The sequence below is a fragment of the Dipodomys ordii genome, unplaced genomic scaffold, assembly GCF_000151885.1.
Source record: "Dipodomys ordii isolate 6190 unplaced genomic scaffold, Dord_2.0 Scaffold45, whole genome shotgun sequence".
In the NCBI taxonomy this organism is placed as follows: Eukaryota; Metazoa; Chordata; class Mammalia; order Rodentia; family Heteromyidae; genus Dipodomys; species Dipodomys ordii.
The window spans coordinates 7,475,647-7,496,871 of NW_012267261.1; the positions used below are offsets into that span (position 1 = coordinate 7,475,647).

Here is a 21,225-nt window from a genome sequence, read left to right on the forward strand (position 1 = left end):
GAGTTTGAACTCCAAACTTGCTCAGTTGGTGTTTTGCCACTTGAGCCATGCCTCTGACCCTGCTTTTTGCTATTTTGGAGACTGACTTTTCTGTACAACCTGGCTTCAAATTAAGATCTCAGCCAACTGAGTAACTAGGCTTACATGTATAAGCCACTGGGGCCTAGTCCATATCTTAATGCAGCTAAGTATAAAGGCAGAGGGTCACATTTACAGCCTGTCCCCACAGGATGAAGTTGATTAAAAGGAGAAAAAGCAATTTCTGTGCTGGAGTGTCAGGACTGGTTTTACAAAAGCCAACGAGCCCAGGGTGTTGCTGAGATACTAGGGAAGACACAAGGGAAACACTTCTGATACATATACTGAACTCATCGAACTCCCTACCTGTAAGACCTGAAGTCAGTCTTCCCATTCTGAAGTCTGTACTTCAAATACTCTGGATAGAATTTGTTAAATCTTAATGTCTTCCATACAGGATGCAACTTGCAAATTGCTCGTAAGAAAGAATGAATGGGGGCTGGGAAGGTGGCTCAGTGGTAGCGTGCGCCTTGCATGCATGAGGCCCTGGGTTTGATTCCTGAACACCACATAAGCAGAAAAAGCTGGAAGTGGCGCTGTGGCTCAAGTGATAGAATGCTAGCCTTGAGCTGAAGAGCTGAGGGATGACAAAAGAAAAAAAGAAAGAAAAAAAGAAAAAAATGAAAAGAGTGCTCATTGGTCTAACCACTAGTTTGATAGATGCCAAGTTTTTTCATAGGTCAAGAACAGAAAAATCCAAGGAATTCAACATCATAGTGAAAGCCTTTATGAGATTTTTGCCATGTGTTACATTTCCTGATTGAGATCTCATTTAAGATAACAGTCCCCCAAGGCTGCCACCTTTTTCTCATACCTTAATCAATTCTTCCGAAGTAGGAGTTGTGCTTGCCAGCAAGTGTACCTCCACACACAGCAGAGCCACACAGTTAGTTACTTCCTTCTCACCCTTCAAAAGGAATGCATCTTATGCTCTGAGGGAAGTCAGTGAAAGTGCTGCTGGTAAAAGTAAAAAAGGACTGGCTACTCCCAGTCACCCTTTATGCCCCAGGGAACAAATATTCTGAGTTCCACTCTAACAGAAACATCTTGCATTTTTACGTTCTGAGGTTAACGTTTAAACCTGTATTCAGTTCGTGTCTAAGTTTCAAAAGCTGCACCAAATCTACTAGGCTTTTTTTAATACTCTTCACTGCATGCTCTGTCTATGTGCATGCGTTTGGATAATAAATATTAAATATGGGAGGGACACATGGGATCCATACGTTAAAAATGAAACCAAACTGAACATTTAAAAAAGTACATGGTAGCTGGCGAAATGAAAAGGGCAAAAAAATAAATTTGAGGTAATAATAGTGGCCCAATACCACTAGTCTGAAGTATCTGTAAAAATTCAAATAAATGTTTGGAGATTCAAGTAACAAACCATCTGCTCCAACTTGGTCAGACTTGTAGAGTCCCTTCTGAGTCTCAGTCCAGGAGCCGGCACTCACACAGCTCCTTGTAAATCCTCTTCCGTACACGCGGCATGTCTTCTTGAGAGAACTGGAAAGGCTGCTCTAAGGCGAGGCACTTGCAGTACTGCAAAGATCCGCAAACAAGCACTTAAGTTGCACCTGGGGCTGTGCACCAGCCACATGTATTTATAACAGGCAGACCTAACAGTCTGGCTACAAAGTCAAGTTTGTAGCAACTTGTAAAAAACACATGGCTTTACATTTACCTCCAAGTTAGAATCAGTTTTCCAGGCAAATGTGTATTAGGGAATCTCCCTTCCCTGCTGACCCAATACTGAGATAAGCAGCAAAGGATGTATCCTGCATGCAGCTGGGCCTCAAATGGCTGTTAAGTGGGATTTGAATTAGTTTACCCACCCCAGATGTTTATTAGATACAGGAATGAAGAACGTTCCAAGATCTTTGCAAATTCATGGATTATGTGATTTCCTTCATAAATATATGTATTCAAGTTTTTCCATTACGCTTTTAGACAGTTGAGGAGGCCTTCAGCATGAGTTTTTTTTTGTTGTTGTTGCTTGTTTTGTTGCTGATCCTGGAACTAGAACTCTAGGCCTAGGTACTGTCCCTGAGCCTCTTTGTGCTCAAGACTACTGCTCTACCACCTGAGCCACAGAGCCGGCTTTTTTTTGAGTAGTTTATTAGAGACAGGAGTCTCACAGACTTCCCTGCCTGAACTGGCTTCAAACTGCAACCTCAGCCTCCTGAATAGCAAGGATTATAACGTGAGCCACCGGCGCCCAGCCATAATGAGTTTTTTACTAAAGCCCTTATAAAAATGTATTTACTTCAAAGACCTCAGGTTGTCTACCAGTTATTTTTCTAAAAAGTCAATTCTTCAAATGCCGATGGTCTGTAAAAGGACCAACTCAAGTCAGTCTCTGACTTACTACCAATTACTGTTTGTTTTTGGCCTAAGGATAACTTGTAAGTGTAGAAACCACCATATCTCCACTTTCAGGGAGAGAGGGAAAGCTGAGGCCTACATCATGACCACTGCTAACCCTCCTCTCTAAATAGAACAAATTTAACTCAAGTTCTGGGGGAAAAAAAACACCAATATTTCTTTACCTGGAGCACAAAGACTCCACAGTCACTGTCATTTTTCTGTTGTGGAATACACTGAGAGGGAAAAGAAAATGGTCATTAAAATGCGTACTTCCTTCGCAGAAGAGAAAGCTTCTATGTGCAAACAAGCAAGCAACAGAAAAGCTATGTCTTCCCAGTATATACTGCTAGTACATTAAGTACCTAAGTACATCTAGTACATTAACTCTATGGAAGAGGCATTTGGCCACAAAAAAAGTGCAAGCAAGTGGCAACCACAACTTCAAAACATTTATCCGAATATGAGAAATAGAAAAATTAGATAAAGGCTATTTTTGAAACACCCACCTGAATAATTTGTTGTGCTTTCAATTCAAAGACAACAAAAACAAAAATGGAACTGTGGATCAGAGAACATAGGCCTGGACTCTGAACACTAAGATATAGTAACTCTGTTAGCAACCTTCACTTTGAAAAAAGTCAAGTAAAGGTGGACTGTGTTTCCAAAAGCACTGGCTCCTATGTGACCAAGGGGGAACATGGAAGGTGCTGGCTAAGGGGAGAACACACATTCCAGGTAGAGAAACTCAGAACATTTTAAATTCTAATTCTGGTTAGAAACACAACACTGGTGCAGTCCATGGATGAATTACTCTTGTCTTGGTGGGTTTTGGCTCAAGGTCTATGTCAAGACCCTGCCTACAGCACTGGATCAATGATCTATACAGACCTGAGTGCAAACACCTGCATATATCAATAGTTCCACTGTGTTTTAGGGAAAGTTAAACTCAAGCTTCAGTTCTTTCATCTGTAAAACAAAGATGCTGCTTATTCCTAAATAACTTCCTACTTCACAGACTGTAAGGGTAAAATGAGATTATAGGAAAACTCTTCATGACAGGATTTAGGAGGTATCCCTGGGCACTCTGTCCTGCATATAACTTTAGTGTCAAAGGGCCAAACATGATGGGTCTTCTCATGACCCACATTTCCATAAGACTAAAATCATTTTAGCATTATTCTGAGTCAACATAGAAATAAGAGCCACAAGGAAAGTGCTACCTCTAGTCCCAACCAAAATCTTGTTTCCCAGTAGAGCAACATCATTAGCAACTGTCCCAGAGATGAATGAAATGACTGACATTAGCCTGTTCTGGCAAGCACAGGAAAAAAGCAATGAACAGGTTTAATCTAGCTGCCTCCCAACAGCCTCCTCCAGACTTTCCTTGTCACCAGTTTTCACTGCTTCCTATGGACATGTCCGAATGTCATTTGTTTTTTGATGCCAGTAACTGGGGCTTGAACTCAAGGTTCCACATTCTTGCCTGGCTTTTGAGCTCAAGGCTGGTGTCCTACTACACCTCCACTTCCAATGTTTTGCTGGTCAACTGGAGATAAAGGGTCTCACAGACTTTTACCATGATCATCAGATTTCAGCCTCCTGAGTAGCTACCAGCACTTGACTCTGAGTGTCATTGGTATCATACGTACCTTGGTAACAGCAGTCTGCCAACCCTGAAGAAATTCAGGTCTGTTCTTTTCTCTGGCTTCAGTCAGCAAATACTTTCTTATATTCTGGTTAAAAAGAAACCACAACACAGATGTTGTGTTCCATCAGTCTGTGAAAAATGGAACCTACCCACAGCAGACAGAAGCAAAGGAAAAGACTGTGGCCTCAGAAAACTGAGTGGACCTGCATTATAAGTTTAGAGCTGAACAATATTTCAGAACTTGTACTCTATATTGTTATGGCAGACTAAGACTTGTACTATGTGCTCAGAGTATGGATATTGGTATTTGTTTCCAGCAGTAAGTCAACTTGTGGTATTTAGAAATTACAAAAAGGTCTTTTTTCTATGTCTGTCTAGAGCATGAACTCAAGCTCCTAGGCACTGTCTCTTAGCTTTCCTGCTCAAGGGTGGCGCTCTACTTGTTGAGCCACACCTCCATTCCTGGTTCTTTGCTGTTAATTGGAGTTTCACAAACTTTCCTGCTTGTGCTGGCTTCGGACTGCAATTTTTAGATCTGAGCTTCCTGATAAGATAAGATTACAGCGGCATGAGCCACTAGTGCCTAGCCAAAAATGAGGTCTCAATCACTACCAGTATTCCAAACAGGAAAAGACAACATGGTAGAAATAAAACTAAATGAACTACATTCCAGCTCTAGAGAGAATCCTTATTTGTTTTGGTGGTGCTAGAATTTGAATTTAGGGCCTCATACTTACTAGGCAGGAAGTACCATCTGAGCAACTACCCTAGCCCTTTTTGTTTTAATTACTTTGTAAATAGAGTTTCATTAACTTTTTTGCCTGGGCTGACCTAAAACTGCAATCCTTCTAATTCTACTTTCCAATAGCTGGGATTACAGAAATGGACAACAACACTCAGCTGTAACTAGATCTTGACTATGCAGGACATAAAGATCCACTGATTTTTCTGGCTTTTGTATCCCACCTTCTTGTTGAATTATTATTAGTAGTATTAGCAGAAATCTAATATTGTAAGGTTGATTTTCTTGGGTTATGATTTATTCTACATAAGTTAGCTTGAAGATGCAAAACAATCTCAACTCTAAGACACCAAAGAAAATAGTTCCTATTTACATTTAAGATGCAGTTTTAGGTCGAGTGGTGGCTCAAGCCTGTAATCCGGAGGATTACAGTTAGAAGCCAGCCAGAGCACAAAGTTTATAAGACCCCAACCTTAAACATGTAAAAGTGATAACACACATCTTTTATTACAGCTACATGGGAAAGATGAACAGGAAGATCATGGTCCTGGTCTGACCAGGACAAAAAGCAAGATCTTATTGGAAAAGCAAGACAAAAGGTCTAAGAGGGTGGCTCAAGTAGAGAACCTGCCTAGCAAGCCAGAGGCTCTGCGTTCACAGCACAGTACTATGTCCCACCACCAAAAAAAGCAAGTCTAAAGGAAAAGCTGATAAAAATACTACCAAACCCAGAGGAGGATCCAGATTTAACAGCTTCTCCCTGCCAGGAGAGTCTTCTTGCTATCTTATTCTCTGCCAACAGTCCAGCACTTTCCTGGCAGAAACTGTTCCTTTATGTCACAGTCTTCTGCTGCTATATCTAGAGCTAAGCTATAACTTTGCCAACCATAAGACAACGTGAGGAATTAGGCACGATGTTAACTTACCTCTACACAAAACTTAAAATGAATGCCTTGGGAATCATAAAATGAAATAATTCGATTTGAGAGTGTCACAGTAATGAGAGACCAGTGAACTTCCAGGTGAATAGGAATCAACAGAAGACTTTTTTTAAACAAATCCACCTGAATAAGAGAAATAAATGCATCCATCATTACAGAACCAACAAGGAATACCAGCTTTCATTTACTGACCTTTAACCTGCTGAAGGTCATAAAACTAGGAAGTGGTAAATGAAAATTTTAACACAGGTCTTTTTTTTTTTGTCAGTCGTGGGGCTTGAACTCTGGGCCTGGGCCCTGTCCCTCAGCTCTTCAGCTCAAGGCGAGCACTCTACCACTTGAGCCACTTCCGGTTTTCTGGTCGTTTATTGGAGATAGGAGTCTCACGGTCTTTCCTGCCCTGGCTGGCTTTGAACCGCGATCCTCAGATCTCAGCCTCCTGAGTAGCTAGAATTACAGGCGTGAGCCACCAGCGCCTGGCTTAACACAGGTCTTTAAAGCCCATGTAGTAACTGTAAACAAAACAATGAATATTTTTATTTTATTTATTTATTTTTTTGTCAGTTGTGGGGCCTGAACTCTGGGCCTGGGCAACGTCCTGTAGCTCTCCAGTGCTCTTCCACTTGAGCCACAGCGCCACTTCTGGCTTTTTTGTTTTTTGCTTATGTGGTGCTGAGGAATCAAACCCAGGGCCTCATGCACTCTACCACTGAGCCACCTTCCCAGCCCAGATAGTACTGATTTTTATTTAGCCTATCAATATCAACTGAACCTTACTTGCTCTCAACTTGTTTTTGTTTTTATGGTGCTAGAGATCAAGTTCAGGGCATGGCACATACAAAGCAAATGTTTCCCCAGTCATTTTTATTTATGAAAGCAAAATCACACTAGTAGAAAATAGCAAAAGCTATATCTTCCATCTTTGTATCATGGGCTCCAAAGCAAAACTGCTTAGTTCCAATTGTGGCTTTTCCACCTATTGGCAAGATAGTTTCAGCAGTTTTCTCAGCATTCTTTTGTGTGCCCTAATTTCCTCAAATAGAAAATGTAGAAGAGAAAACAAAAGCAGCTGCCCTATGAAGTTGTAGGGAATAGCAAGATAATACATGGAAACATATAAAAAGGTGTTTTTGCACATTGTAAGTAGCCAATAAAAACCATTTATCAGGGGCTGGGAATGTGGCTTAGTGCTTGCCTAGCATGCATGAAGCCCTGGGTTTGATTCCTAAGAACCACATAAATAGAAAAATCTGGAAGTGGCACTGTGGCTCAAGTGGTAGATTGCTAGCCTTGAGCAAAATAAGCTCAGGGACAGCACTGAGGCCCTGAGGTCTAGCTCCAGGACTGGTAAAAAAAAGAAAAAGAAAAACAAAACAAAAAACAACCATTTATCACTATTACTCTCATGTGTCTCTCAGAAACCACATGAAATGACACCCTTATAGGAAAGAGGTATCCCAGTACCAGAGAGAAAAATGCGAATTACATACCAGATAACATGTTTAACAGATGTCTACCAACTATCCTTGGAAATGTGAACACAAAGAAATAAACAGACACTACCTTCAAGGGAAAAACATAGCCTTTATGTCCTAATACATATTCTTTACCACCTAGTGACAGTTGCTATTCCACTCAAAATTTCAGTGTTCTAATAAGGCACCTAGAATCAGCTTTTGGATTCAAAATCCAGAGTGCTAAGCATTACACCATACCAACTAGGTTTTGCTTTCTGAGACATGGTCTCACTGTGTTGTTTGCCCTGGCCTGGAACTCAGGATCCTCCAGCCTCTGAGGCTTGGGTCACCACATTTGGGTACATACAGCACACTTTCAGTTACCTTTATATTCTTAAGATCATTCCTTCAATCGTGCTCTGATATTAGTACATAAAACAACAATTTTTCAAGCAAAGCTCATTCCAGTAGAGGAGAGGGATAGCAAATGTTCTATGATCAGATATAGAAAGTACTAGGAAGGAAAATGAAGAAAGATAAGAGGAGTAGGACATGGAGGCACATATATAATTACAGGCTGAGGCAGGAGGATTAAGAATTGAGGCCAGCCTAGGCTACATAGCAAGACTTTGTCTAAAAAAAAAAAAAAGAAAAGAAAATGAGGGAGAGAGTCTTACATACATCAGAGGGAAGACCCTTCTAAGCAGTGGGAACAGGCAGTGAAATGCACTTAAGACAAAAGCATGCAGCAGGGTGCCTATGTGGCTGCAGCATGGGACTGCTGCAGGGAAGAAGAGGAAACAGAACATTTGGTTTAATCTGGTTACCAACTCATCAATTCTAGAAGTACACTGTCTATTGCTTTCCCTCAGAAAAGATGAAGACGCCTCTGAGGGTAATTTTGCTATTACTCTGATTCAGTATTTCCTTGTGCAACTGAGCAATCTGAGGGTCAGCAAATTTAGTGTCTTACCTGAATTGCACAGAAAGCCAATAACGTTGTAAACATTTAACCCCCAGCCTAGCGCTCTTTTAGTTATACCATACTCTAGTATACTGGATAGCTAAAGAGTTTTACTAGTGTTTTATCTTTCAATCAGTAAGTATATTTTTTTGGTGGGGGGGGGTCAGTTGTGGGTCTTGAACTCAAGGCCTGGGCACGGAGCTTTTGTGCTCAAAGCTAGCATTCTACCACTCTGAGTCACAGCTCCATTTCTGGTTTTCAGGTAGTTAATTGGAGGTAAGAGTCTCCTGCCCAGGCTGGCTTTGAACCGCAATCCTCATATCTCAGCCTCCTAAGAAACTAGGATTATAGGTGTGAGCCACCAACTCCCAGCCAACCAGTATGATTTTTTAAAAAGTTAAACTCACATTGGAAAGTCTAATTAGGCTGGGAGCCAGTGGTTCACTCCTGTTATCCTAGCTACTTAGAAGGTTGAGATCTGAAGACTGTAGTTCAAAGCCAGCCTGAGCAGGAAAGCCCATGAGATTCTTACCTCCAAATAACCACCAAAAAGCCAGAAGGGGAACAGTAGCCAAGTAGTACAGCACTAGCCTTGAGTGAAAAAGCATAGGGATAACACCCAGGGCCCTGAGTTCAATCAAGCTCAGACCAGACATGAGCCACCAGCAGCTAGCTGTATAACAAGTTCAGAGAAAAAGAAAGTTTTAAAGTCTAATTAGCATTTTGGCATTTAGGTTCTTAACATTATACCCAAAGTAGCTATGCACTTCAAATTCCAAAGGAAGACTACCTTTTTAGTCCATCTCTTAACTCCATTATATCCTTTGGTCACCAGCTGTCTATGGAAAAAGCTGTTGAAGAAATGAACCTAAAACAGAGCAAACAGGTTATATCAGGCTATGCTGAGATAGAACTTCAAAGGAAAATGAAAATTTAAATATGCCTGAACATAACATAGACAAAAGGGGAAGAGACATTTCTTCTAAAGAAATAATGATCAAAATATAGAAAATACATTACATGCTTTACAGAAGATTCTCTTCAACTGTTCATTAGAATGACCTTATAGCTGTGGTCTAGTCAGAACTGGAACAGGATTGTTAGCAGATTACCTGAATCCAATCAAGTAGAAAGGCAACCTGACAAATCTCTCCAAATCAGGTGATAAAGTTGAAAGAGGCTATGAAAAAATGAGGTAGCGATTACCTAGAACTCAAGTGATATGCACTACAAAACTAATGTACCTGAAGAATTCATGTTTGGAGACTCGTGAACAGTAACTACAGAAAGGTCTGAGTACATTTGTAAGTAGTATCTTCTGAGATGGATGGGATCTATATTCTGCCTTGTTTTTCCACCGCTAGGAATGGAACTGTACCTCATGCACACTAGGCAAGTGCTCTGAGACCACTGAGCTGCACCCCAGCCCCATACAGTTGTCTTTAAAATATTCATTCTTTGACTCACTTAATTAAAACTGTACCCTTAGTGCTATGGCTGTCAAGATGTGGTCACCAAACCAGAAGAAAGAATCAAAGTCACCTGGGAGCTTTCATCAGAAAACTGGCCTCCTCCCAGACCTGCTAAAGCAGAAACTTGAAAAGTAGGGCCCAGCAATCTGTTTGTGTAAATCTTCTAGCACATTTTTTTTTTTTTTTTTTTTGGTCAGTGATGGGCTTGAACTCTGAGCGTGGGGCTGTCCCTGAGCTCTTCAGCTCAAGGCCAGTGCTCTACCACTTGAACCACAGTGCCACTTCAGGTTTTCTAGTGGTTTATTGGAGATAAGGGTCTCATGGACTTTCTTGCCCGGGCTGGCTTTGAACCATGATCCTCAGATCTCAGCCTCCTGAGTAGCTAAGATTACAGGCATGAGCCACCGGTGCCCAATTTCCCGCACATTTTTTCAGGAAAATTTCAGCTAAACATGAATAAAAAGAGGATGCAGTACCTGTCTCTGGAGCAGTGTCACTGAAAGCAGGTGCACATCAGAATCTTCAAGGTTTGCTAAAGAACCACTGCCTTAGCCAGTGGCTCTCATGCCTGTAATCCTAGCTACTCAAGGGGCTGAGATCCGAGGATCACGTTCAAAGCCAGCCCAGGCAGGAAGGTCCATGAGACTCATCTCCAATTAACCACCAAAAACCGGGAAATGGTGCTGTGGCTCAAGTGGTAGAGTGCTCACCTTGAGCTGAAGGGCTGAGGGACAGTGCCCAGGCCCAGAGTTCAAGCCCCATAACCAAAAAAAAAAAAAAATTACCATGAAGATTCAGTACATTGAAATGTACAGATAATGAAGATAAACTAAAGGTTTAAACTTGAACTGTGGTGACACATTTCCCTCATGATTACAATTTATAATGCATCACAGATTTGTGGTTGTTTTTGCTTTTTGTGCTGGTATTGGGGCCTGAATTATGAGCCTTGTTCTCTTGCTAGTCTTTTTCTGACACTCAAGCTGGCACTCTACCATCTGAGCTTTGCTTTTGGTTTCAGGTTTGTGGTTTTAAACAAAAAGTTAAACTTTGTTCCTACACTCTTAAACAGCACTAAAATCTGATATTTATGTTTAAATTATCTTATTTATATCAGTTACATACACATACACACACACACACACACACACACACACACACACACACAATTTATATAACTTATACCCAGGCTTGAACTCAAACCCTACGCACTCATTTGGCTTGGTTATCCATGACTGACACTGTACCACTTGAACTATGTCACCAGCCCAGATTTGAGATAGACTTTTCTAGGCTAGCTTCTAACCTGATCCTCCAATCTCAGTCACCTGAGTAGCTAAGACTATAGTTATATGCCACAGGCACCTGGCTAAATTATTATTTTCTTTTTTTTCTTTTGCCAGTCCTGGGCTTGAATTCAGAGCCTGGGCACTGTCCCTGAGCTGCTTGTGCTCAAGGCTAGCACTCTACTACTTGAGCCACAGTGCCACTTCTGGCTTTTTCTGCTTAATGTGGTACTGAGGAATCGAACTCAAGGCTTCATGCATGCTAGGCAAGCACTCTACCATTAAGCCACTTTCCCAGCCCTAAATTATTATATTTTAAAAGTTCCACAAAGTATTGTTCTCCAGGTGTGTGTGTATAGGTGAGTACTGAGGCTTGAAATTGGGGCCTAGGTGCTGTCCTTCAGCTTTTTCACTCAAGGTTGGAGCTCTACCACTTGAGCCACAGCTCCATTTTCCTGCTTTTTGGTTGTTAACCAGAAATAAGAGTCCTAAAGACTTCCATGCACAGGCTGACTTCAAACCCCAATCTTCAGATCTCGGTCTCATAAGTAGCTAGAATTATAGGTATGAGCCATCAGTGCCCAGCACTTATTTATGTGTGTGGTTTTTTTCATCTTTCTTTGAAATGGGTCTCGCTCTATACCCCTGGCCAGTGTCCAGCTTTTGATCCTCTGACTCAGACTCTTCAGTAACTAGCTAGGATCACAGTTGTGAACCACACATCTGTTTCATGCAGTATCTGAATACTCAAAATTAATAAATTCAAAAAGTTTTAACATGTAAATTCACTTAAAGAGAACTAAGTTCTGTTTAAGATAATTTACTGGGAGTTTGATTACTGTAATTATATAACAAGGACTGCTTTAGCATCCTGATGACTGGGATTACAGATTTGAGTTACCTTGTCTGTCTTAAGCATCTGTTTTGTTTTTTTTTGTTTTGTTTTGTTTTTGTCGGTTGTGGGGCCTGAACTCTGGGCCTGGGCACTGTCCCTCAACTCTTCAGCTCAAGGCTAGCAGCCTACCACTTGAGCCACAACACCACTTCCAGCTTTTTTCTCCTTATGTGGTGCTGAGGAATCGAACCTAGGGCCTCATGCATGCAAGGCAAGCATTCTACCACTGAGCCACCTTCCCAGCCCAAGCATCATATGTTTGATACTTAGAAAATGTAAAGTTGAGTCCTGCTTTACTTTTTTTTTTGGTGTGTGTGTGCTGGTCCTGGGGCTTGAACTCAGGGCCTGGGTACTGTTCTTGATCTTTTTTGCCATTTGATCCACAGCTCTACTTCTGTTTTTTTGAGAGGGTTTTGTTTTGTTTTTTGATGCTTAGTTGGTGACAAGAGTCTTATGGACTCTCCTGCCTAGGCTGGTTTTGAACCATGATCTTTAGATCTCAGCTGCATGAGTAGGTAGGATTACAAGCATGAGCCATTGGTGTCTGGTTCCACTTTACATTTTTAAAGAGAATGTAACATTGAAGCTTAAGTAATAATGGTATCTCTAACAATAATAAACTACTTAGAAAATAATCCTTGTACCTCTCGGAAAAAACAAACCCTTTAAGGTAGTAATGAATGTAGCCACTCTGACACAAAAGAGAAACCACTAGTACTGTGACTTTCTTTTTTGTTTGGTTTTTTTTTTTAACTGTATTTTTTTTGTCTTTTCTTTTTTGGTACTGGGGATTGAACCCAGGACGTTGCACTTGCTAGGCAAGCGCTTTGCCACTGAGCTACATCCCAGCCCAGTACTGTGACTTTCTTAAGCAGAAATAATTTGATAAAAATTATGACCAGGGGGCTGGGAAGTTGGCTCAATAGTAGAGTGCTTGCCTCACATCCATGAGGCCCTGGGTTCGATTCCTCAGCACCACATCTGCAGAAAAAAGCTGGAAGTGACGCTGTGGCTCAAGTGGTAGAGTACTAGCCTTGAGCTGAAGAGCTGAGGGACAGCGCCTAGGCCCACAGTTCAGACCTCATGACTGGATCCCCCCCTTCCCCCCGCAAAAAAAAATTATGACCAGGGGCTGGGAAGGTGGCTCAGTGGTAGGGTGCTTGCCTTGCATGCATGAGGCCCTGGGTTCAATTCCTCAGCACCACATAAGCTGGAAGTGGTGCTGTGGCTCATGTGGTAGAGTGCTCGCCTTGAGCTGAAGAGCTGAGGAACAGCACCCAAGCTCAGAGTTCAGGACCCATGACCGCCAAAAAAAATATTATGACCAATGCTAACACATAATCAAGACAAAATCCAGTCTATTTTTAAAATCTAAGGGCTATTAGAGTTTAAAAAAAAAAAACTTGTTTAGTACGAGGAAGTTTTCACTTACTTTGTCTGGAACTGCATCCATTATTAGCTCACCATACATATTAATGACCTATTAAAAAAAATACAACTAGCTTAGCTTACTGACCTTGTACAATTTACAGCATCCCAAGAAGAATGAGTAACATATACCAGTGATAGTAATAAAATCACTTAGCTCCTGGGGTTAGTGAATGAGTCACTTAAAGACTGTGCTAGGCTAGTGGCTCATGCCTGTAATCCTAGCTACTCAGGAGGCTGAGATCAGAGGATCACCGTTCAAAGCCAGCCCAGGTAGGAAGGTCTAATTAATCACCACCAGAAAACCGGAAGTGGTGCAGTGGCTCAAGTGGTAGAGTGCTAGCCTTGAGGTGAAGAGCTGAGGGATAGCGCCCAGGCCCAGAGTTCAAGCCCCACAACCAACAACAACAAGACTCAAGAGGTACTGTGCCTTTGAGGCAAGAGGTACTATACCTTTGAGGCAAGTGCAAGGCTCTTAGTACAAATCTCAATACCTCCAAAAAGCAAAACAACAACAAATCCTATGTTCTAAAAGGCAAGTATGAAGCCATCCCCAAGGTTCTATTTTGTTGACCAACACCTGTGCAAGTTTTCTTCCCTCAGAACCTATGAGGAACTTGCCTGGTCATTCAGCCAGTTCTGACCATCCAGGGTAGTCAGATCATCCATGTCCAGCATGTGCTTATTGTAGAAGATTCGGAAGTTGCATTTTTGATGTCTGGCACGATAGTTTGTTATTTCTTTATTGATAAATGGTTTTCTGAAACAAAGGTTTTGAAAGAAATTATTTTTTTCCCTCCTAAGCGAATAAAAAAGTCATGTATGGTAATAATTTTAGAGTTTAGATTCAGCATAATTGCATACCTATTAGAAAAGTCTTCATTAAAGACATCTTTTAATCTTCCAAGGACGTCCTTTTCACTCAGTGGGACTAAACTCCCATACTTTTTCATAGTCTCATCTAGGAATCCTACATAAAGAAAAAAAGACTCAATAAAAAACATTTCAAGCTGGGCACTGGTGGCTCACGCCTGTAATCCTAACTACTCAGGAGGCTGAGATCTGAGGATTGTGGTTCAAAGCCAGCTCAGGCAGGAAAATCCATGAAACGCTCATCTCCAATAAACCACCAGAAAACTGGAAGTGGTGCTGTAGCTCATGTGGTAGAGTGCTCGCCTTGAGCTGAAGAGCTGAGGGACAGCACTCAGGCCCAGAGTTCAAGCCCCAGACTGACAAAAATTAAAAAAAAAACTGCTTCTCAGGAGGCTGAGATCTGATAATCGCAGTTCAAAGCCAGCCCGGGCAGGAAAGTCCGTGAGACTCTTATTTCCAATAAACCGCTAGAAAACCAGAGGTGACACTGTGGCTCAAGCGTTAGAGCACTCGCCTTGAACTGAAGCGCAAGGACAGCACCCAAGCCCAGAGTTCAAGCCCCACGACCGACCCCCCCCCGAAAAAAAAAAATCAGCAAAATTATTCTCAAACTTTTTTTTTTGAATACTGGCTGGTCTTTAACCATTACACTCATTTCAGTTGGTTCATATGTTTAGTAACTTTTTTTTTGGGTCCAGTCATGGGGCCTGAACTCTGGGCCTGGGGGCTGTCCCTCAGCTCTTCAGCTCAAGGCTAGCGCTCTACCACTTGAGCCACAGCGCCACTTCCGGCTTTTTTCTTTTTGCTTATGTGATACATAAGGAATCGAACCCAGGGCCTCAGGCATGCAAGACAAGTGCTCTACCACTGAGCCACCTTCCCAGCCCAGCAAAATTATTCTCAATATTTAACCAATATAAAACAATACATACTTATCCCTATTATAATACTTTTGTTTTGTTATTTTTTGGGGCCAGTGTTGGGTCTGGAACCAGGGCTGGGCACTGTCCTTGAGCTTCTTTTCTCCAGGCTAGCATGCTACCACTTGAGCCATAGCATCACTTCAGGCTTTTTTCTGCTTATGTGGTACTGAGGAATCGAATTCAGGGCTTCATACATGCTAGGCAAACATTCTACACTAGGCCACATTCCCAGCCTACCTTCAGCTTTTTTTTTTTTTTTTTTTTTTTTACCAAGGCTAGCACTCTACCACTTAAGCCCACAGCTCCACTTCCAGCTTTATGGTGATTAAGTGGAGATAAGATTTTCATAGACTTGCCTCCTTGCTGGCTTCCAAGCATGATCCTTACATCTAAGGATTACAGGCCTGAACCACTGGTGTCTGGCTACTTCAAAGGTTTTATAGCTGTCTTGTAACTTGTGACTATCTTTACAAAATATTTGACTTAAGTTTTTAAATGAGTAACTTTCTGTTTACACTCATACTTCTTCAGTTTGTACAAGTGAGTAAAATTAAGAAACTGCACTAACTTTACTAAGTATAAGTTACTGGGCTGGGAAGGTGGCTCAGTGGTAGAGTGCTTGCCTTGCATGCCTGAGAACCTGGGTTCGATTCTTCAGTACCACATAAGCAAAAAGAAAAAAGCTGGAAGTGGCGCTGTGGCTCAAGTGGCAGAGAACTAGCTTTGAGCTGAAGAGCTGAGGGACAGTTCCCAGGCCCAGAGTTCAGGCCCCACGACTGGACCCCAAAAGAAAAAAAAGGTTACTAAACATATGAATCAACTGAAATGAGTATAATGGTTAAAGACCAGCCAGTATTCAGCATACTATGGAACTCAACTTTGGCTGACATTATAGAAGTCAGTTAAGGGAGCATTTATATTTATTGCTAGTTTTTTTGGGGGGTGGGGATGGGGGAGGAAGCTTCTGAAGATTGAACATGACCTTGCTCGTGGTAGGTAAATAATCTACTGTTTGAGCCACACTCTTAGCCCTTTTTTATTTAGTTTCTTTTTTTTTTTTTTTTTTTGTTGGTCACGGGGCCTGAACTCTGGGCCTGGGCACTGTCCCTCAGCTCTTCAGCTCAAGGCTAGTGCTCTACCACTTGAGCCACAGCCCCACTTCTGGTTTTTTCTGTTTATATGGTTCTGAGGAATCGAACCAAGGGCCTCATGCATGCAAGGCAAGCACTCTACCACTGAGCCACCTTCCCAGCCCTTTTATTTAGTTTCTGAATCAGGATCTTTCTGCTACTTTTGTCTGGGCTAGCCTCAAACACAATCCTCTTAACTCCACTTCCCAAGGTGATATACAGAGAGGTTACAGTTACATAAATCAGATATTGAGTGCATTTCATTTTGAACAGTGTCATCCCCTCCCTCATTTTCTTCCAGTTTTTTCCCTGGCTGCCCCCTGCCTACCCCCTTAATCTTGATTACTTAGGTTTAGTTCTGCTTTGTTTTATTTTGCAGTGCTGGATAATGAGACCCGGGCCTTCTATGAAAAGACAATTTGTTTAATAAAAAAAAAAAAACATTCTTCTTATAAGCTTATTTCTACTTGGGTAACTTACAGAGAGTATGTCACTGTCATGGACAATAGCTATTGGGTTGCCCTGAACTACTGCTTCTTCTTTTTGATAGTACAAGGGTGTTTTTTTTGTTGTTGTTTTGGTTTTTTCCAGTTGTGTAGCTTGAACTCTGGGCCTGGTGCTGTCCTTGAGCTCCTCAGCTTAAGGTGAGTGCTCTATCACTGAGTACCTCCTGAGTAGCTAGGACAACAGGAGTGAGCCACTGGCAACTGATGAGAAACTTACACTCAGTTGTTGGAAAGTGTTAAGAATTGTTTTAACAGCCAAGAAGTAACTCTCCTAATTCACCAGAAAAAGCCATTTGTAACAATTTAGTATCTGTCCAGACAGGTCCTATACAAATACACATATGTGCATATTCTTTCCTACCTAAACACTACCGTAATCATTTATTTTAGTGCTGGTCCTGAGCCTTGAACTCAGAGCCTGAGTTCTGTCCTTGAGCTCTCTTGTTCAAGGCTAGCACTCTACCACTTGAGCTCCATTTTTGGCTGTTTTGGTGCTTAGATGGAGATCAGAGTCTCATGGACTTCCTGCCCAGACTGGCTTTGAACAGCAATCCTCAGATCTCAGCCTCCTAAGTAGCTAGGTATGAGCCACTGGTAACCAACTTTTATGCATTAATCTTTATAAAATTATATCATACCATTTCTGCAACTTGCTGTTTTGATTTTATATATATCAACTTCTTCCAGTATCAAGATACAAATCGGGCTGGGAAAGTGGCTCAGTGGTAGAGCGCTTGCCTTGCATGCCTGAGGCCCTGGGTTCAATTCCTCAGCACCACATAAGCAAAAAGAAAAAAGCCGGAAGTGGTGCTGTGGCTCAAGTGGTAGAGTGCTAGCCTTGACCTGAAGAGCTGAGGGACAGCACCCACGCCCAAAGTTCAGGCCCCACAACCGGACCCAAAAAAAAAGATACAAATCAAAGCTTTGAGTACTTCTATGCAAACACATTTTTACTGTTTCATCTCTAAGATAAATTTGAAGCCAGGGAATATATTAAAGATTAAAAATATTATTTTATCTTCCAAAATCATTATACCAATTTACTTCCTGGTATACATTTTTTTCCAGTAAAAATTGGAAGTCATTTAGTGAAACATACATTTTTACTGTGTAAGGACTAAAAACTTCTGTCAAAAGTCAGTGCTGGGGGATACTGAAAAACTTTTACAAGGCTGGGAATGTGGCTTAGTGGTAGAGTACTTGCCTAGCATGCATGAAGCCCTGGGCTCGATTCTGCAGTACCGGGTAAGCACCCAAAAAGATGTCAATATTTAACAAAGAACTATTGTATGAACTATGATGGGATCTGTTAGCGAGTTTAAGAAGACTGAACTAGTTTTTTAGTTTAAGTTTACTAGGTTAAATTACTAGTAATTTAACCATTCTTTTTAAGTTTGATTTTTAAGTAATTTTAACCATTCTTTAAAATTTTCTTAACAAAAAAAGAATTTAACTTACAAGCACAATAAAAATAAAAAGTTACTGCAACATAAGTTCATAGAAGAAACAACTGGAATAAAAATCCAAGTGTCCATCAATCAAAAATAATTTATGAAGCATCTATATAATATAGCAATATAAAAGAAATTTAGAATATCCAACCACAGCTGGGTGCTAGTGGTTCATGCCTATGCCAGCTACTTAGGAGGCTAAGATCTGAAGATTGAGGTTCAAAGCCAGCCTAGATAGCAAAGTCCATAAGACTGTAACTAACAAAAAAAGCTGGAAGTAGAGCTGTGGCTCACATACTAGAGTGCTAGCCTTGGGCAAAAAAGTTCAAGGACAGTGACCAGGCCCTGAGTTTAAGCACCAGGACTGGCACCAAAAAATAAAATAAAATCTAACCACTTAAAGGGAATGCCATGTGTGGGAGGGGAAAAAATAGAACTCTTCTAGAAAGAATAATGGACAGCAAATGTGGGCAGAGGTTGTAGAACAAAGATTACATACCAGAAAGGCAGCTTGAGAGCTGTTCATCATCCACTGCAGAAGTTTTCTGACTGTGCTTCCCACTTCCCATTTGGTTTTCGAGTTTGAGTTCATTGCATACCAGGGGAGCTTCCAGTGGACTTTTACAGTAAGGGTGGTCCAGCAACTTAGAACTAAGAATGTTCTGCTTGAGAGGTCCATCCTCCTCCATCTGGTAAGAGTTCTCATTTTGAACAGTCTCTTCAGACACAGGCCTATCTACAGTGCTCACAGATTTCTCTGCTTCAGACACTGACAGCTTTAGGCTGTCATTAGTAACAGTGTTTGTTCGACTTTCCTGACCCAGAGTCACAATTTCTCTTTCAGTTTCTGAGGTGAACATGTTACCAGAATGATGTTCTGCTAAGGGGATGTCATGGATCGCCTCTGTACATTCCCACTTAGGAGCACAGGGTGACTGGTCCCAGGTATATGTAGCACTGCCATTCTGTTGGTCAGGGAATGCTCCATCCAAACTAAGGTCCTTGTCCAAGAAAGAGCTTCCTTTAGTGTGGCCATCAGGCATGAGTGAGTTCTTTCCCTTTACCCCAACACTGCCATCCATATTTGGAAAGTATGGTAGGTGCTGACAAGAAGATTCTTTAGGTTCTGGGGAAGAAAATGGGCTGCAATTGCCACTCTCAGTGTTGTCCTTAAGGTTCTCTTGATGATCCCCAGTGACTTTCTGTACCCAGCTTCGCTGGGCTTTTCTTAACTTGCAAACTTTGCCTTTTGTTCTGAAGTGTTGCAATCTGAGAATCCTATACCGAAATCTAATCATGGATAGTTTCTCATACATCATAAGAGAAGACACTTTTATTTTTCGATGTTGGTTAAGTTGTAGCTTCTTTGGAATCAGGGATTCCCCATTCCCGAGATGCTCCAGCCCTTGGTAACAGCCATAATAAAAGCGTTTTCTCTTATGATTGCTCAAGGTGACCACAACCTTGCTGCTCTTACCTGGTCTTTGGCTCTCCCCATTGAACTTCATGGGAAAGTCAGAAGCTTGTGACTCTGTCCTAGGTTTGTGACCATTGGCCTGATCTGAAACAGTATTTGCTGATAAATCAGCAACTGCTTTCAAGAGACTTTTCTCTCCACAGTATTCATGGTCTGAGTTCTTTGTTATTGACAGCAACTTATTTGCTTGAAGTTTTGGAAGACTCCTTGAGGAAGAAATGAAATGCTTACTGTCCTTTCTTTTCACTTTAGAGGTCAAAGTACTGGCATTTTGAATAGGCACTCTGGACTTGGTCTTAACACAAAGAGGTTCACCCTGGATCCACGTTTTCTGGATGTTAAGGGCCTCCTTGCTACACTGGAAATGCCTCAATTGTCTATTCCAAGTAGCTGGTCTTCCCAACTTAGCTTTCAGAATGCACAAATGTTGGTGAAAATAGAATTTCTTAAAGCCTCCAAATCCTGCACTCCATTTCTCAGAAAAGGTTAAGTGGATTCCTTTCCTCCATGGAACTTTCTTGTGTTTTTTCATTTTTCTGATGCATAGTGAGAACTTGCAGCTACAAAGGAAATGTAAAGAAAAGTTAAAATGTAAAAATATCATCAGGAAGACACTCACGAAACAATTAAGACAGAAAACTAAAAAGAGTATATGCAATTCAATTTAGACTGTCAGAGATGATGAAATCATGCCTAATGGTTTCCACTGCAAGGAAAAATGGAGATAAAGGAAAGCATGAACAATCAAACAAGACTTTATTTTTAAGACTTAGAAAAGGCAGGGAAGGTGGCATAGTGGTAGAGTGCTTGTCTAGCATGCATGAAGCTCTGGGTTCTATTACTCAGCACTACATAAAGCAGAAAAAGCCAGAAGTGGCACTGTGGCTCAATGGTAGCACGCTAGCCTTGAGCTGAAGAGCTGAGGGACAGCAACCAGGCCAAGTTCAGGCCCCAGGGCCAACAAAAATAAATAAATAAATAAATAAATTTTTTTTAAACTTGGAAAAAATTGTATCAAGTGAAATAAGCCAGACCCAAAGAAACACAAATAGGTTACATGGTTTCCCTCATTTATTGTAACTAGAAAGTGCCTGTAAATCTACAAGTAAACACACTGGATGTTTAAAAAAAATACACTTGGGCATGATAAATTATACAGGACTCTAGATATTCACACAGTAAAACCAAAGGAAGATATTCTTAGGAGAGGGTCACAAAGACTCAATAGCTATGGGCATATGATCAAATAAAATGATGTGTATTGAAATAAAGTCCAAAAATGGAAACAAGCAGTTTTATGTTATTTTGCTTCTTTTTGTTGTTTTCTCCTTTGTTACTGTTTTTTATTTCTATACCTTTTGTCTTTTATGTAAGTTTATCTGTCTTAGGGAAGGTAAAAGAGAGCACAGAAATGGTAGGACAGCCGGGCGCTGGTGGCTCACGCCTGTAATCCTAGCTACTCAGGAGGCTGAGATCTGAGAATCGCGGTTCAAAGCCAGCCCGGGCAGGAGAGACTGTGAGACTCCTATCTCCAATAAACCACCAGAAAACCGGAAGTGGCGCTGTAGCTCAAGTGGTAGAGCACTAGCC

General features: G+C 41.3%; 1 protein-coding gene across 2 annotated transcripts in view; it reads right to left on the reverse strand.

Annotated features, from left to right (window-relative positions):
- Positions 1-1,204: 1,204 nt before the first annotated feature.
- Positions 1,205-21,225, reverse strand: part of Senp5 (SUMO1/sentrin specific peptidase 5) — a 26,131-nt gene continuing 6,110 nt past the window's right edge. Inside the window, exons 2-10 of one of the 2 annotated variants that reach the window (XM_013019289.1) lie at positions 18,658-20,195; positions 14,140-14,245; positions 13,897-14,035; positions 13,280-13,327; positions 8,985-9,062; positions 5,759-5,896; positions 4,092-4,175; positions 2,625-2,675; positions 1,205-1,617 (exon numbers count right to left, since the gene is read on the reverse strand). In XM_013019289.1, coding sequence (XP_012874743.1) covers positions 1,507-1,617; positions 2,625-2,675; positions 4,092-4,175; positions 5,759-5,896; positions 8,985-9,062; positions 13,280-13,327; positions 13,897-14,035; positions 14,140-14,245; positions 18,658-20,167 — 2,265 coding nt within the window. In that variant the 5' untranslated portion in view covers positions 20,168-20,195 and the 3' untranslated portion in view covers positions 1,205-1,506. Of the gene's footprint in view, positions 1,618-2,624; positions 2,676-4,091; positions 4,176-5,758; positions 5,897-8,984; positions 9,063-9,263; positions 9,375-13,279; positions 13,328-13,896; positions 14,036-14,139; positions 14,246-18,657; positions 20,196-21,225 lie in introns of those variants that run through there. The other variant, XM_013019290.1, reaches the window with a different exon arrangement.